This window comes from Planococcus citri, chromosome 1, assembly GCF_950023065.1.
Source record: "Planococcus citri chromosome 1, ihPlaCitr1.1, whole genome shotgun sequence".
Classification (NCBI taxonomy): domain Eukaryota; kingdom Metazoa; phylum Arthropoda; class Insecta; order Hemiptera; family Pseudococcidae; genus Planococcus; species Planococcus citri.
Window position 1 is genome coordinate 71,503,712 of NC_088677.1, and position 16,016 is coordinate 71,519,727.

The 16,016-nt window shown below is 35.8% G+C and overlaps 3 protein-coding genes across 3 annotated transcripts in view; 2 read left to right on the top strand and 1 right to left on the bottom strand.

The window, feature by feature from the left end:
- Positions 1-507: 507 nt before the first annotated feature.
- metl (methyltransferase-like protein) lies at positions 508-1,860 on the bottom strand. Its single transcript, XM_065370523.1, has 2 exons — positions 1,596-1,860; positions 508-1,427 (listed from the first exon to the last, which is right to left on the bottom strand). Exons 1-2 carry the CDS (start codon positions 1,671-1,673, stop codon positions 561-563), a joined length of 945 nt encoding a protein of 314 aa, XP_065226595.1. The 5' UTR covers positions 1,674-1,860; the 3' UTR covers positions 508-560.
- Positions 1,861-2,025: 165 nt separating this feature from the next.
- LOC135849876 (dnaJ homolog subfamily A member 2-like) lies at positions 2,026-5,377 on the top strand. The gene is made up of 7 exons (XM_065370510.1): positions 2,026-2,232; positions 2,457-2,740; positions 2,811-2,891; positions 3,256-3,389; positions 3,572-3,913; positions 3,985-4,112; positions 4,185-5,377. The coding sequence occupies exons 1-7, from the start codon at positions 2,158-2,160 to the stop codon at positions 4,383-4,385; spliced, it is 1,245 nt and encodes a 414-aa protein (XP_065226582.1). The 5' UTR covers positions 2,026-2,157; the 3' UTR covers positions 4,386-5,377.
- A 989-nt stretch (positions 5,378-6,366) lies between these two features.
- LOC135849797 (uncharacterized) overlaps positions 6,367-16,016 on the top strand; it is a 105,841-nt gene continuing 96,191 nt past the window's right edge. The window contains exons 1-2 of the mRNA XM_065370399.1: positions 6,367-6,593; positions 15,950-16,013. The gene's annotated coding sequence lies outside the window, so the exon portion shown is untranslated. The remainder of the gene's footprint in view (positions 6,594-15,949; positions 16,014-16,016) is intronic.

A 16,016-nucleotide genomic window follows, 5' to 3' on the forward strand; every position in this document is an offset into this window, starting at 1 on the left:
AATCATTTCAAACTTTCAAATTAGCTGAAAAAAAGTCAAAGTCTAACTTCTACTTATTTTTTTTAGGGAAAAAATGAACAATTATTGTAAAATGAAACACTTTTTAAAGATGTATATGGATGAGGTAGACACTTGGACAGCGAGATGAGTAGAAAATGTTGAAAATGAAAATCCTGAAGGATTTAAAAAATTACTGAAAACAAGCCTACGTAAAAGGACGTTATGTTAGGCTATTAGATATTGAAGTATTGCGGTTTTAGGAAACGTAAAAAAAATGAAAAAACAATCCCTCCGAAGTACGAAGAGTAATCTGCGCCCTGCGCGTTCGAAATTTTAAAAGATTGAAAATCATTGTAAGCAATAGTCAGAGTTTTTCGATTTTTCTTTCATTGCTTTTTTTAAATTAAAAAAAAAGGGGGAAGAATGTGTTGAAGGGTACAGGGAAAAAACCAGAAAACTGAAAAGTCACTTAAACACATCGGTCGATGCTTAAACAACAAATCTTGGTAAAACACAAATTGAAAACATTTTAATAATTTTATTACACGAAAAGAAATACATCATTGAGTCAGAGGTTTTTTAAATTTACCTTGTATCCATATTCTATACATTTTTATTTTCTTTTTTCTATTACATTGTAACCGTTGATCCACACGTTTATCTAATATTTCATAACCACATTTATTGAACAATTCGCATAATTCTTCGAGACTGAAAAAATAAACCAACGTTTTTTCACCCCGAACGTAATAATTCTCAGCGATACATTTACCATCTTTAAATCGCAATTGCGATAAATCGTAACGTCCGTAATCTCTAAACAATATAACACCACCAGGTTTCAAATAAGTGTACAATTTTTTCAAAACGAACTCCATTTTTTCAGGTGGAATCGACGATAAAACAAATACCATAATCATTACATCGATACTATTGGCCTCAAAAGGTTCATTCCAATCGGACTGAGTTATATCGCAAACAAATGCAGTACATCGACTCTCAAATAACGAATTTTGCCGCAAAATATTAATCGCTGTGGCAGAAAAATCGCAGCAATACACTTGCAAATTAGGATCCGGATTTTGTTGTAGAATTGGGAATACCGTATTGCCAACGCCGCATCCAATTTCAAAAATAGTTCTCGATACGTTGTCTGTAAGTTCGGGAAATTCGGTGAATAACCAGTTACGATTTTTATAAAATTTATCTTCATGAGTGGAATAAAATTCATCCCAATAGAGGCCAGCGTTTTGTTCGATATCTTGGTACTCTGAAGATGATATCTTGCTTTGGAGGTGTTTGGCGATCGTCTCTTTAGCTTTTTTCTCCTGTTCTTCATCCCATGTGACGTTATCCCAAGCATTGTAACGGTAAACGTCGTCTCCGTCTTTTAAGAATCTGTTGCCGAATTGAGGTCGTCTACCATCCTATAAAATGGAATTGAATTAGGTGATGGTGTAATTATATACGAGCAAGAGTACTCTATTAGATAGTGGAGAAAATTTGAAATGAACAATCAGCTATCGCAATTATTCTTATACTAATTTGTATCAGCAATTCGAGTTTACTGATGGATTACAAATAGAAGTACTTACACTCATTTCATCAATGGGAATCGAAGTGTCGGTATTTTCATCTACTTGAGAGGCTGTTTGGTCTTCGTCCTCATGCATATTGGACTCGAAAATTTTGCTTCGGCAATGCAGAAAATATTAAAATGATGAAGTTTTCTAGTTTTCTGAAGAAAATTTACATTTTCTCTCGACTCTATTTGATTTTTTTCTTCACTAAAATGTTCAAAAAAAGCAAAAATGTGAGCAATTTTTTCCAATTTTATTGATAAGATGTTGATAAGGTTTTGTTTACAAAAAATTTAAAAAAATAAAAAATGATTTTAATGTTTCCTATTTCCACTGCTTGGAGCGCTAGCTGCCACAATTCACAAGAATCGAAATCGAACGACTATGCCAAAAATGATCCGTTATCGTCATCCTCATCATTCAATCACAGAGGATTTTTTTTATGGTAATTTTCTTATCATGCAAATTACTTCATTTTTCATTTCAGTCTTGCAGTGTGAAATTGATATCGATTAATTTAAATAATTATATGATTCATTAAGAAAATCATTGCAGTAATTGTTAAATTACGGTTAAAATGTCTTACGGAAACACTGCACTGTACGACCTGCTAAACGTGAGCAGTCAAGCATCAGTACCTGAAATCAAAAAGGTAATGGTTTTCTTTGTTCAAAAATACTAAATCAAATAGAATAATGTGTGGATTTCTATTCTTCTTTCATCTTTAACCATTCCCTTCAACTTTCCGACCATTTCAAACTCCAATAGCGTATTATAACCTTTGAAAATAATTCCCTTCATACGTATCATTTACGTAACTTGACGTGTCGAAATAGCGATTATAATCTCAATGTGAACATTCTTTACGTGTTTCAGGCGTATCGCAAATTAGCCAGAGAATTTCATCCCGATAAAAATCCGTCGTCGGGGGATAAATTTAAGGAAATTTCTTACGCCCATGAAGTACTAACCGATCCACAAAAGCGATCGGTGTACGATCGTTATGGCATGAAAGGTCTTCAAGAAGGTGCTCGAGAACCGTCAACGTCGTTCTTCCAAGATGATATTTTTTCGCAAATTTTCGATATGGGTTCAGGACTGGGAGGATGTAGATTTCAGAATAGATATCAACGTTCCGAAGACACCATTTATCCATTGAAGTATTTTACTTTTCGAATGACTCGTCAATGTGTAAATTCAACTTATTAATATTCATTTATGTATTCGCAGAGTCACATTGGAGGATTTATACAACGGTAAATGTGTCAAGTTTCATATGAACAAGACCGTTGTCTGTGTCACGTGTCGGGGGTAAATGATATTTTTTTTAAACAATTTGGAAGCATCTATTTAAGCTTTTACTAATTTTCTTACTCCTCGCGATGAGTACTTTATTTAGTTTAAATTCTCGATTTATTCGCGCAGCTGAAATTAAACTTCGATCTATGCATAAGGTAACATGAGGTAAAGTGAACTTGATTCGTTTCTGCTTACGACAAATAAAAGTTCACTTTTACTCTACCGATGCAATTTTAATCCATTTTTTACTCGGATTGGTAAGAAATTAACTGGAATTTTTTGCCAAATTGCGGTAAAGTCGTTTAAATTTTGCTTCTAATGACCTATATTTAAAGAAATCCCCGAAGACTATTGGTAATACGTCGTTTTATTACAGGGTTGGCACAAAGACCGGTGTGAAACATTGGTGCAGAGCTTGTCACGGACGCGGTGTACGAGTGCAATATCGTCCTGTTCTTTTATTAATGCAACAGCAAATTTACACCACATGCGAAGAATGCTCGGGTCAAGGTAAAATAACAATGACGTTGTGATTCGAAAAAAAAAGTCTTTCAATATCAATAATTCTGAAAAAAAAATTATCAATACGCGATTATCTTGAATTTTTTTACAAACTTTGGTTTCTTACACGATAATTCTTGCTGGTCAATTCAATGAAAAATTACGTATTTACCTTTTTTTTTTTTTTACAGGAACTGTCGTCCCCGAACGTGATCGTTGCGTGCACTGTCGTGGTAAAAAGACTTACATCGAGAAGAAAAACTTCGAAGTATTTATCGAAAAAGGAATGAAAGATAGCCAGAAGATTATACTTCGAGGAGAAGGAAATCAATCACCTGATACCCAAGCTGGCGATATAATCGTCATCTTACAAGCCGAACAGCACGATCGATTTCAACGTCTCGGCAACGACTTATACGTCGATAAAGAAATCTCGTTGACTGAGGCTCTTTGTGGGTTTTCTTTCGGGCTTACACATCTTGACGGACGTGTTTTGAGGGTTGTTCAACCACCTGGCAGTTGTATTAAGACCGGTACGTCGTTATATTTCTGCGAATCGACATAGAATTCGGTCTTCTAAAAACGATTGGTATTTGTTGAATAGGTCAAATGAGAGGTTTAGTAGGCGAAGGTATGCCGAGCCGAGCAGATCCTACGCAAAAAGGAAACTTATACATTAAATTCACCGTTAAATTTCCCCAAAATTATTTCGCCAATGAAAATCAGATGAAGGTAGTTCATTTTTATATTCATTGTTAATTTTTGAACCCACTAGAACCGGATTTTGATTTTCAATTTGTTTAGCTTCTGGAAGCACTCCTGGGACCAAAAACGGAATTCACGATGCCTACAGGAGAGGATGTCGAAGAAGTAGATTTACACGATTATACACCAACTGACGATAGTAGTTCTAGAACGTACGCTGAAGCGTTTAGCGAAGACGACGACGAACCATTTGGGGCTCATTTCATGCCTGGAGGTCGCGTGCAATGTGCTCAGCAATAAATTTAGCATTCCGATAAAGCTTTTCTCGAAATTATGGATTCAAGATACAATTTTTTTTTACACCAAAAACATATTGTGTAATCAATTAAATCATTGGTTTTTCATTTACGTCGATATTTAATCATTTTTACATTATGGAATTTTTGTCGCTAACGAGCTTTGTAATATGTATTTTAATGGCCAAATTATCACCTTATTTTTTCCCTTATATCGAATCCCATGATTGCTTTACATTTTCAAAAGAAAAATGTGATAGTATACATAAAATGTGTCTCGAGTGTAGATAAAAACATTGTAAAACTCGGTTTTGTTATCGAACTGCAACTTATGATTTTCAAACCAAACCAAAATACCAACCTTTATGATAAGAAATATGTGCAGATTTCCTGTTGTTTGTGGTAGAATTTCATCTTTTTTTTTCTTTTCATTTTTCGAGCGAATTATTTTTTCCATTACTAATTTTATCTTGGTATTAGCGATTAATTATTATGTGATGTATTGTTTATTAGTAAAATAATTAACGCGTATTGTTGAATTCCTATCTTTACCCCTTTCATACCATGATCATTATTCCAAGTCCTAACAGACTCGTCTCAATCAGTTGTAATTTTGTTAATCATGTTTGATCATTGATTTTTTTTTGTATTTTGATTGCATAATTATTATTAATTACTTGTATGTATTACTACTACTGATGTTACGATAGTGCAATATTTTTCCTTAGTAGGGAACAAGAAGTAACCATCTTGAAAATCAAACATTAACGAAATTTGATTGGCGAATGACTCGGAATCCGACAAATTAAAAACGTGGAGGATTTTCGCAATAAAGAAGTTGACATCATTCTTCCATTTTAGTTTTTTTTTTTTTTTTTTTTTTTGGAGGAATTAAGATTAGGAATAATTTGACTTTATTATTTTATGAAGAAAGATGTTGCCGATTCTTTTGCGTTGATATCAGTTTGTTACAGTAAATTTCTTTATTTTTGATTATTTCGTGTTTTCAATTATTACTTAGTAGCGTGTTGATAACTGTGTATGAATCATTACGGAATGGTCGTTGAACTTGTATTGAAAATTTAATCCACTGCACCGGAAGGATTCGAGCGAGGCGAGGTTAAAGTACATGATTCGTACTTCAACAGCAAAGTACAGGTACCGATGATGTTTATGTGCCTGTGTCATCGTAGAAGTATATTTTCGTGAATTAGGTACAGAACGACCTCTGTTCTTCAGAAAGCCTTAATCAATGCTCCGCTTTTTGTGCGGTTGATGAAACAGATATTGCTTACTCAGTTGAAATATTAGATTCACGAATTAGTTGCTGACGTCAGCGATTGTTGGAATAGGTAAGTATAACGACTGACTTTGGCAAAAAGAGTACATCGCTATCATATTTTTGTACCGAAATTTATTTAGTTTCGTTGGATAATCAAGGTATTTTAGTCAATCTTGAACATCGAACTGATTTTTAACAAATTCAATCGATTTATCGAAGAATTTCGTATCACCAAAACAAACGAGTTGTTGAAACGAGTAAGCTTTTCGAAAAACACATCGATGGCTACGTTTATCTACTTGTATTACGCACCGACCGACAATAATAGATTAGTTAAAGAAACCTAAATCATTGTCATAGGAACCGTAGATTATTTGTAACGAAGCTCGGCACCGAGCAGCGAGCATCGCAAACGAAGAATCCTAACAACTGCTTCCGGTAAATGAAAATTTGTCGAAGATGATGGTATACGCTATACAGCATACAGCGTACAGCCATACAGCAGCATCGGAGAGCTCACTATTTGGTCTAATTAATTTCTTGCTTATCGCACAGCAGAGTAATAATAACACCAGCGTATGGTCGCAATCGGAGTCTGGGAACGTTGAGTTTGCGTACCAAGAGCTCTGCACGAGTAGGTACGATGGTGTCGACGTCGAGCCGTTCATGTGCCTCATTTCGATGATTCAGTTTCCTCGAGAAGGCAGAAGGGCACCATACCAATAAACATTGCAACGACATCCACATGTGCGCGTATATGCCCTGCCCTTCTTCTTTCGTATTCCAATATGCCGCACCAGCGTTGTTAAACTGATAACAGAGTGCCGCAGTTGTCATTGTCCTGGTTTTTTATGACTGAATTTTTTTCACAAAACGAGTTTTTTGCCCTGATCCGGTCGCCGGTCCAAAGAAAGGGATACTTGTTCGTGGGTGAGTTTGTTTTTTTTCTTTTTATCCTGTTGTGAAATTTAGGGCTACTTTGATTCGAATTCATAGGTACCTAGTACCTACCTACTACTTGTGAAGGAGTTCGATGAATCGTGCTTGTTTGCGGGTTATTTGATCGTTGTGTGAAAGTAATTTTACGCTTCATTTAACCAATTAAATCCTCTTTCGTCTCGTTCACCACGCCCTCTGACCGTTTGACAGATTAAATTTGCGTAGTGTAGTAGGGATGCTGCGCTTTTTTGGGGAATTTTTTACAGCGGTTGTTATTATTTTTTATTCCTGTGGTTTTTTGGAGGGTTTGAATGTACCTATTATAAAGAATTTTGAAAATGAGATGAGGGTATCGAAGTATCAACTCGCAACTTCATGATAATCATGATAGACTGACGATAATTTGATGCAATTTTTCGTTGTACCTACATTGGCTTGAGTCCTATCTAGTTTGTTGAACATTGTAGGATATTTTTCATCTTGTTGGTACCTACATTCTTTACCTAGGTAAATTTGCCTACCTGTGTCTGACTTTGTTTTTATTGATTACTTTTTTTAAGGTTTAAAAATCATGAATAATATTCACTACCTATTGAATTTCTAACATCTGTGTTGTGCGAGGAGGAATACAAGATCGAAATTTGAAACAAAGTCTCGTTTGTGTAATTCTCCCACATTATAATCATGTTGTATTTTAATATGGAGCTTCATGTTAACTTGGATTCGTTATTGTTACTCTCTTTATTTTTTTAAATTAATGTTTATCCCTTTATAATGACTTGATTTTGAGTGTGTGAGTATCATATTTAAAATTTAAAAAATACTTTCAGTGATTTATTAAATTACAATTAGCCATTAAGAGTAGGTAGTGTTCAATTATTGTTAAGCATTTCGTTAAATTTGATGATGTATTGTGAAAGATGCATTTGGAAATTACAATTAGACTGTATATCATGTATATGGCACATGGACCTGGGTATTTGATTTCTGAAGCATCAAAATTAAAATTAACTTTCGATTTATAATTCAACATATCATTTTATCATTTATTCTTATTGTTTGAATAACTTTGTAATTCAGTAGTTACTAATTAGTTCATAGTTGTTGAAAATTAAAATTAGAGATAGATATTTATATACCTACTTGGAGATTGAGAATCTGAGTTCTTCGTTTCATTTTTGAATTGATTACCAAAATTTAATCTTTGCAGTTTGCATATTCATTAGGTATCTTCTATTGTTTCGATATCAAATTTCAAAACAAAACAAAACAAATGAGATGAAGAAACAAATTAAAAAATAATTAAAATGATAAAAATTATAAAATAATTTTTAATAAAAAAAAATTAATACAAATTATGCGCGACAGTGTGAACTGATCTGATATTCTCGCCTCACCTTACCTCACTCCACCCAACCTCTAAAGTTCTTTAGCTACCTCCCCCTCAAAATTCAATAAAGTTTCCAACTTTGATCAACAAAATCAAAAATGAATGATGACTCAACTTCGACGTTCCAGACTGAAAATAATGTTCCAGACTTCCAGTGAGTGCGTTTTCTATCTGGAATAATAATTGGCAACACTGTGAAGAGCTTTTTCAGTCTCGCGCTTATTTTGAGAACGTGGTGGAGTATTTTTCGTTTCGGCATTCTTTTTAGTTTTTATTCGTTTTTTGAGTGTATGACGTTCATAATTAATGCTGGATTTTTGTGTAATATTCGAAGATAATGATAATTAGATCTTATAATCTCTGTTCGAAACGGTTCGTATGTCAACTCTAGTCAGATTTCATTCAATATGATCTACTTTCAACTTCTGCCGACAATTCCAATGAAGTAAGCTTTTTGTCTCGCATACCTATTGAACTATACTATAGCGTTTCGTTTTGCATCTGTGAGTATTGTATTGTTTTATTCTGTTCTCCAGCTTGGTGAAAATTAGCCAAGTTTGACTAAATTTGCACTCAGAGTAAGTTGAAGAGCATCTTTCCAACCAATACATCCAACACCTATACCCTATCCTACTATCCGAATGGGAATATACTTACCTGTAGTAATTTTTAACGTCCCGGTTTGTACTAATACCTATTAAATATCGCGACATACCAACATCGAGTCACATCGAGTTAGGTATTTGTTTTTTTTCATGTTCAATTCTCGCTACCTATAGCTCGAAGGTTACATTATGGATTTACGTGTGTGATGTAGAATTTTGAATCGTTTGAAATATTTGTACGTAAATGAAGAACAGAGTACTCCGGTCGGAATTCAGTTCGAAATACATGTTGGAAATTAACGTTGCTGAAACACACGATGTCGCTTCAAAGCTTCTATACATATGCCTAAGTGAACGATGAATGTTCTCGTTTATGATTCATGATGTCGAATTCAGACACTGTACTTCAGTAAATAAAGTTGAAGTTTTAGCATAACTATATAGGCGTACGTTAGGCTATCGATAAGTATTCGTATTCTTTGATAAGAATCATTCATCTGATGAGATTCTTGGATGGTTAATAATATTCGTCAATTTGAGTTCATGTTTAGGCTAAGAGTACAATCACCGCAGTTACCACCACCATCGTCGTGTTATTCGCCAATTTGGAAGCTTATACGACCATACGACGTTCACTCACCGTCGAAAAGGCTACGCCGATCACATCGAATTGAAGGAATATAGACGTCTCTAATACATACGAACAGCATCCACCTGGTCATCTTTATTGGTACGCGCCTGTCAGATAACGTAGTCGTGGGTTGAATATTGTGCCGCTGTAAACGAACGTCGAAGGGGGAAAATTCGTCATTTGCTACGCGACTACTCGAGTAATCTTCCATCGTTCAAGACGCCGACGACCGTTGAGCGTTTCGACTACCATCGAGCTTCGGCGTGTGCTGGTCTATATTTGGACCAGTTAGCCTCCTATATTCTCCGTGGTTAACTTTGGCTCTTCATCTCATCTGTGCGGCTCGGCTCGGCTGCTGTGCTGTTTTAACGCTATCGATTTTTCTGGCATCGGTTTCTGTACACAGCTTTGCTCGTCGGCGTCGCCGACGACGACCGTCGTCCGCAGGTCGAAAGTTAACTCAACTGTGTGTGGGGCACGACCATGAGCCAAATATGGTGACGTATCTGCGTTCTGTTCGAATTTCAACGCTGATTATGCCTCGTCGATGCTCCGTAAATAGCGATCTGCTTACTGGCCGGAGAATAAAATTATACTCTCGTAGTATAGGTATGCTGAAGGAAGAAGAATCAGCTAAAATAGACGAGTACGTGCAGTTTGGTTTTTTCTTCAGTGTGGAAAATCCAATACGTAGCTCTTCGAGAATGAAGAAAATTCAACGTCATTGAAATCGATACGAAACGCATATTATCGTACGTTAATACCTAACGTAGTTGACCAGCAGCGTGCCGCCTCAATACAGAGAAACCGACGACATATAGAAACAGATTTGCAAGGCTAATAGAGAACCGACGACGCGGTGGCCGTTCCAACAGCTATCTTGACAAATGCCACGTGAATACGCGTATTAAATGGTAATTTATGAGAATGTATTAACTCTCTGCCCCGGAATACGTGTATATCTACGTTGTATTACACTTATAGATTCTTCGAAGCACCAAAAACTGATTTTTAACACCTATGATCGTGTATGTCATCTTTGCTACCTGGTATAGCTGCCTAATGCCTACCAATACATCATTATTATCGAATACAAAAGCTAAAGCACGCCTATCTATATGGAACTTTTACGTCGATGTACCTACATACGCACATAGCTCTGCCGTCGTCGTTCGATTCTGTGAATTTATGTATTTCATCTGCCTGCTCTTTGTGGCTTTGAACCAAGATAAGGAGATTCTCATTAACGCCAATACACAATACCATGAAAAAAAAACCACCGCCGTATCAATTTTTTATCACGACCGTTATCTTCTTTCCTGTGTTACGTCGCGTCGTCGTCGTGGTCTTCTACATACAATGAGGCAAATACGTACATCTCGTGTACATAAATTACCAAAAAAAAAAACAACAACAGAACGCCATGGTCCGCGTACATATCTCATCGTCGCCGCGTAGTTACCAGAGGTCGTATTTATTATCGCGCTTGTTTTTTTTTTCTAACTCTTCTCTCATCGACTGCAATCGTCACACGAGCGAGGTTGGGAGTATCGATAACACACCGTGCACCTACCGTTGTTGAGTTATTATACCATATTTATGCTGTCTTCGAGATCGAAATGATAATTTCACGTTCGAGTGTCGTCTGAAGAGGTACGGTACACGTCGTGTCAAACTTTAGAGATCATCCTTATCGGTTCGCTTCGGGTCAAACTGAGTCGACTTCGTCGCCAAATGGTCCGATTTGTTATCAGCGTCGTCGTTGAATACCTACTGGGTTCAAACTTCAAACTGAGCTGTCAACCACCAATACTTTTTGAAACGGCCTATACTATTCAGCTATAATGTCCATGTTTGGAATTTGGAGCTTCTATATATAGGCTTCTGCATCGATGTGATTTTCAAATTTGGTCTATTAAATAAGTAGATGAATTTGGATCCAGTGGCATCTAGGATAATATTGCCATCGTTGCTCATAATAATGCTGTTTTGCCATTTTCATTTCGATGGGACTTGCCAACCTCGATCTTCGCAGATTTTGGCTGCTACTGGTTGGATTGCTCTCAGTGGCTGATTTTATGTAGGTACCTATATTTGTTTACGTAGTACGTACCTAATCGTTCAAACGAAATACATTTCTAATGACTTCGAGGTTGAAATAGGTATACTACTCGTACGTTGATGGATTTGTCGTCTTGTGGACTCGTACGATGCCGTAGGCACCTTCCTATATACCTGTACCTATTAAATTACTCACGTTTAAGCATACCGAGCATAGTGAACATAAAGCTTACGCAAGTCAAACGACAAATTAAGCTTTGTACAATTTCAGCCTCGGACGCGCTTATTGGCGGTGTTGATACGATAATTACGACTGTTCGTAATGAACTTCTCGGACCGACCTTGAGAAATTTTTCGTAACCGAAAATAAAATGTGTTTTTTCAAAAAGTACCACCATCGATTCTGTATCAATTTCAAGGAGATATCTTGCATTCGAATTTCGAACTGTGGCTTTCAAGTTTTAACGTATCGATGAGTGGACAATTCCTTTGCCAGGCCAAGAAGAGCTTAAGCACCCGGATTATTTTCTTCCCTATGGTGCTATCTCGAACTTGGATTGGGGAATTTTTTTCTTCTATGGTTTGGCACAGAATCAAACTCTCAGCTCTCCGCCATCGGAACGAGACCGATCGAATATAAAGTTAAACGTTGGTTGTCTTTATGGGTGTACTTTAATTACCATCGTCGGAGTAATTTTCGTATTGTTTTTTACGACTGCGATAAAATAATCCAAAGTATTACGCCGATTTTTTCGTTCAGCCGGTGTAATTAATTACCTGAGGTCCGGTGCAGGTCTGCAACTCGGACATACTGGGCCCAATGCTGCAGTTGGAAAATCCGCCAACAGATGATATTACCCCAAAAACTCTCTGCAAAGTGCAAACTAGAAAAATTTGAGTTTGAATAAAAAATTCAGATATTATTGCTTCGTAAATGATGGCCAAGGTTATTGCACGTGTTAGTGAACCTTTTTTTTTTACCTCCTGCTACCGCGATTAGCCTACACCAGCTTCAAGTCGAGATTTTACAGTTGATACACGATGTGTAGAGAACTTCCGCGATACCAGATCTTGTTACGTTTCTCCCTCCTCTCCCCTCTCGCTCACTCTATCTTTTTCTATCTTCTCCCCTTTCGCTTTCTAGATGATAATTAAATTAACTCGAGTACGGTTAACAATGCGTGTGATTCTGGTCCACGTGCCGTGCTGTGTACTTTGTGTTACCTCCGCCGCTGTTGTAAAAACTTCAATGAGACAGGAACCGGTTTCACATGTGCGTAAAGTGTTCTTACTACGTGTGGAGACCGTGTCTCATGTCTGAATGTCTCTCTCTCTCTGTGCCGGTGCTAATATCGTAATGTGGTTCTGGTTGTCGTAGGACACCGTTCGCTAATTTAGGTGTCTCGATATCATCAGGTGTACCTACCTACTGGATGAAGTGCATCGTTATGCTCATTTCAATGTGTTCATTACGATTTTCGGTATAACATTGTGAGCAATTAGGTGGCGATGGCGTGTTTAGGTGTCTTATGACTATGATTATTGAATTGAACGAATAGGTTATGCGAAAAATACACGTATCATAAATACATAGTATACTCTTACCTATAGCTTACCTATTCGCGTTATGTGATGTGACGTATGGATAAGTGAATTTGAAATTCAAATTTTTGTTCTTCGACTCGAAACACGATGCAATGAGACTTAATGTACATACTTAGACCTGCCAGAGAAACGAATCATTGATGACCTTAGAAATCTGACTAATAATCCATTCGATGGTTGATTACTTGATTAACATCCCAAACCCTCATTCATCTGCGTGGACATCTGTGTTACATATTAGCTTTTCTGCCATCGAAGTTTCAGATTCTATAAGTGCATCTTTTGATTTTTTGTGAATTTTTAAGAATCTTTGGGCCAGAAATGCGAAAAAATCAAAATTTTATCAAATTGATCTAGAACACTGAAATTTGGAACATCAATTTTCGACCGTAAAATCGATTGAAAATAATTTCAAGCTATTTTGAACAGTTCTGGAGCCTCCAGCAAATTTTTTAAACTTGAAATTTCCACAAAATTTCACCAAAATAAGTCAGCTTTTCAAATTTTTTCGTTAACCAGAACGCTCCAACTTTGTAGTGAATCATGAATTCCATAAAATTAAGTACTGCAAATATATCACACTACATTCCACAATCACAACTCGAGGCATAATAGGAAAAAATCAAGAGATACGTAATTTACGAGCGGAAAAGTAGGGTGAGGTAGCCCAATATGGACCACTGCTTAGTTATGGACTACCGGCCGATTTCGTTGGCTATGAGCACTTCCTAGTGGGAACAAGCTTTATCCAGTGTATTTTTCATAGAAAAACACAATGAGACCAAAATCAAAGCCCATTCTAGTAATTGAAGAGCTCTATTCCAAAGTGGGTTAAGTCATTTCAAAAAAAGGCACGTTTTACGGAGATTTTCACTTCATAAGTGGGTTAAGTGATCGATTTTTCTACAAGTAATTGTTCTATGTCCAAAGAAAGGAAAGATGCACCGACCTTTGGAAACAGAACAAATTTCAGCATCAAAAACTTAATAAATCGCATTTTTTGGAGGAAAAAATGACTTAACCCACTTTGGAATAGAGCTCTTCAATTATTCAAGGTACAACTCATGGATATGATTTTTCAAAGTTCAAAGTTATAGGGTAGCCTAATATGGACTACCTGTAGATTTGCTACAGATTAAGTAGTCCATATTAGGGACCCAAAATTTACTTTTCAAATTTTGATTCTTTTCAGGAAAAAAATTCATTCGACCCACTTGGAATTTAATCTTATTGTCTTAATTAAACATATGCTAATGTTGTTTCAGCAATTAAACGTATTTTTACAACATTGTAGCCTTTTTAAAAATGAATTTTCAAAGTAGTCCATATTAGGAACCCAAAATTCACTTTTCAATTTTTGACATTTTTCAGAAAACAATTTTTTTTTGCCCTCTTGAAATTTCTCAAAAAGTTTGAGGCTTTGGAATATGATAGTAGATAGATGTAGGTACATTTTAAGCTATCAATGAAGTTTTTAGCTCAATTACAGCGACCACGACATTCAAAAACAAAAATGTGGTCCATATTGGGCTACCTTACCCTTACACAACTCTTTTTGTGAAAAAATCTAACAAAAAATAGAAAAATTAGTATTTTGCAACTACCTATGTACCATTGTACCTATTGAATTTGGTGTAAATCTATTATCAAGATGAAACAATGAAAAATTTTCGCATTCTTGGTAATTATTGATGTCGAAATTTTCTTCCTTTTGCCTCAAATTTGGTCTCGGATCTTTTCTCTCCCCTCCTCTATTTTTTAAAGGTCATTTTTACTACGATTTTTAAAAAAAATCTAAATGGAATGTATTTTCCCTTTTCTCAGTGTGAATTTAAGCTGGTTCTTTCCCTTTACCCTCCAAGTCGTTTTTGAGCCTCCAGCGACTTTTTGGAAATTGCAGTTTTCCAAAAAACGCCATAAAATCTGTTCAAATAATCTTTAGCACGTGTACTTTCGGGATTGCACTGCTAGTTGATGACACACTTGACCGATTACACGCAATTTTTCCAAAATCCGGCTGTAAAAAAGAAAATTTTCACTAAGAAATCATCCAAGTCTACAGGTTTTTTTGCTTAAAAAATTGGAAACTTCTGTTTTAATTTTTTTTTACAACTTTTCATTCGAATTTGACTCATTGGGATATTTTTGTCATTTTGCTCATCTTTTCCGGTATTAACAATTTTTTCTAGTGATACTTGTTGGCTCCTATGCCATTTCAACAACCTGTAATAACCATAATATTTTGCTTTGCTGAACAAGTGGACACGAGATCTGCCCATTCGTCTGCCTTTTCACTCAGTATCTTTCTCCAAGGCCCCAATTTGATTTCTGTATGAGTTGGTTTTCAAAATTGGATCAGGTCCCTCGAAACTATACGTATTAAAATTCAATTGTAGGTACATATTTTTTGAAAATTATGGTTTTGGTATTTCCCTTCCAGAGGCCCATTTTGGATTTTTGACGTGAGATATTCAAAACTAATCAAAAAACCACCATTTTGATTTCAAATTTAAATTTTTTGAAAATGTCTCACTCGGTATTACCTCTCTCCAGGAGCCCACTTTTAATTTTTGAGCTTTAAAACTCGTAATGTACCGTATTTTTTAAAAATTTTCGACTTTCGTTTTGGCGTCTCTTTTTTAGAGGCCCATTTTGAATTTTTGACGTGAGATCATCATCAAAAATGAAATCAGCGTTCTTTGAAAATTTCTATTATGATACCAATATTAATTTTTTTGGATATTTTAGAGCCAGCTAGTTTTTTCCAGAAGCTCATTGTTGAGTTTTGAGTCAAGTGGCCCTCAAAAATGAAGTTATCGCAAAACCGTCTTGGACAAATTTTTGACTTCCTCCAAGTCCCTTTTTTGTTGAAATTGTCTATGAACACAGTCGTTTTGAATTTCATTTCAAATATTGATGAATAGGTACCTTTGTAACTATAGAATGAAATTACTCGATAAAACCTAATTTTATAAGTAGTCAATTTACGAATCGACTTAACTACCTATACTTCTCCTATGCTGCAATTAATTTTTTGTTTTTTTTTTCCTTACAGGCCAAGTTTAGACACCACCGTCGCGTCGGAGTGGACGAAGCGGATAATGAAAAGAAATCCAAAAGTG

Coding starts and splice junctions, on each gene's coding strand:
- LOC135849876 (XM_065370510.1), top strand. CDS start 2,158: ATGTCTTACGGAAACACTGCACTGTACGACCTGCTAAACGTGAGCAGT. Junction 2,892..3,255: donor GTCTGTGTCACGTGTCGGGG/GTAAATGATATT, acceptor GTTTTATTACAG/GGTTGGCACAAAGACCGGTG. Junction 4,113..4,184: donor CCAATGAAAATCAGATGAAG/GTAGTTCATTTT, acceptor CAATTTGTTTAG/CTTCTGGAAGCACTCCTGGG.
- metl (XM_065370523.1), bottom strand. CDS start 1,673: ATGCATGAGGACGAAGACCAAACAGCCTCTCAAGTAGATGAAAATACC. Junction 1,428..1,595: donor TTCCCATTGATGAAATGAGT/GTAAGTACTTCT, acceptor TCCATTTTATAG/GATGGTAGACGACCTCAATT.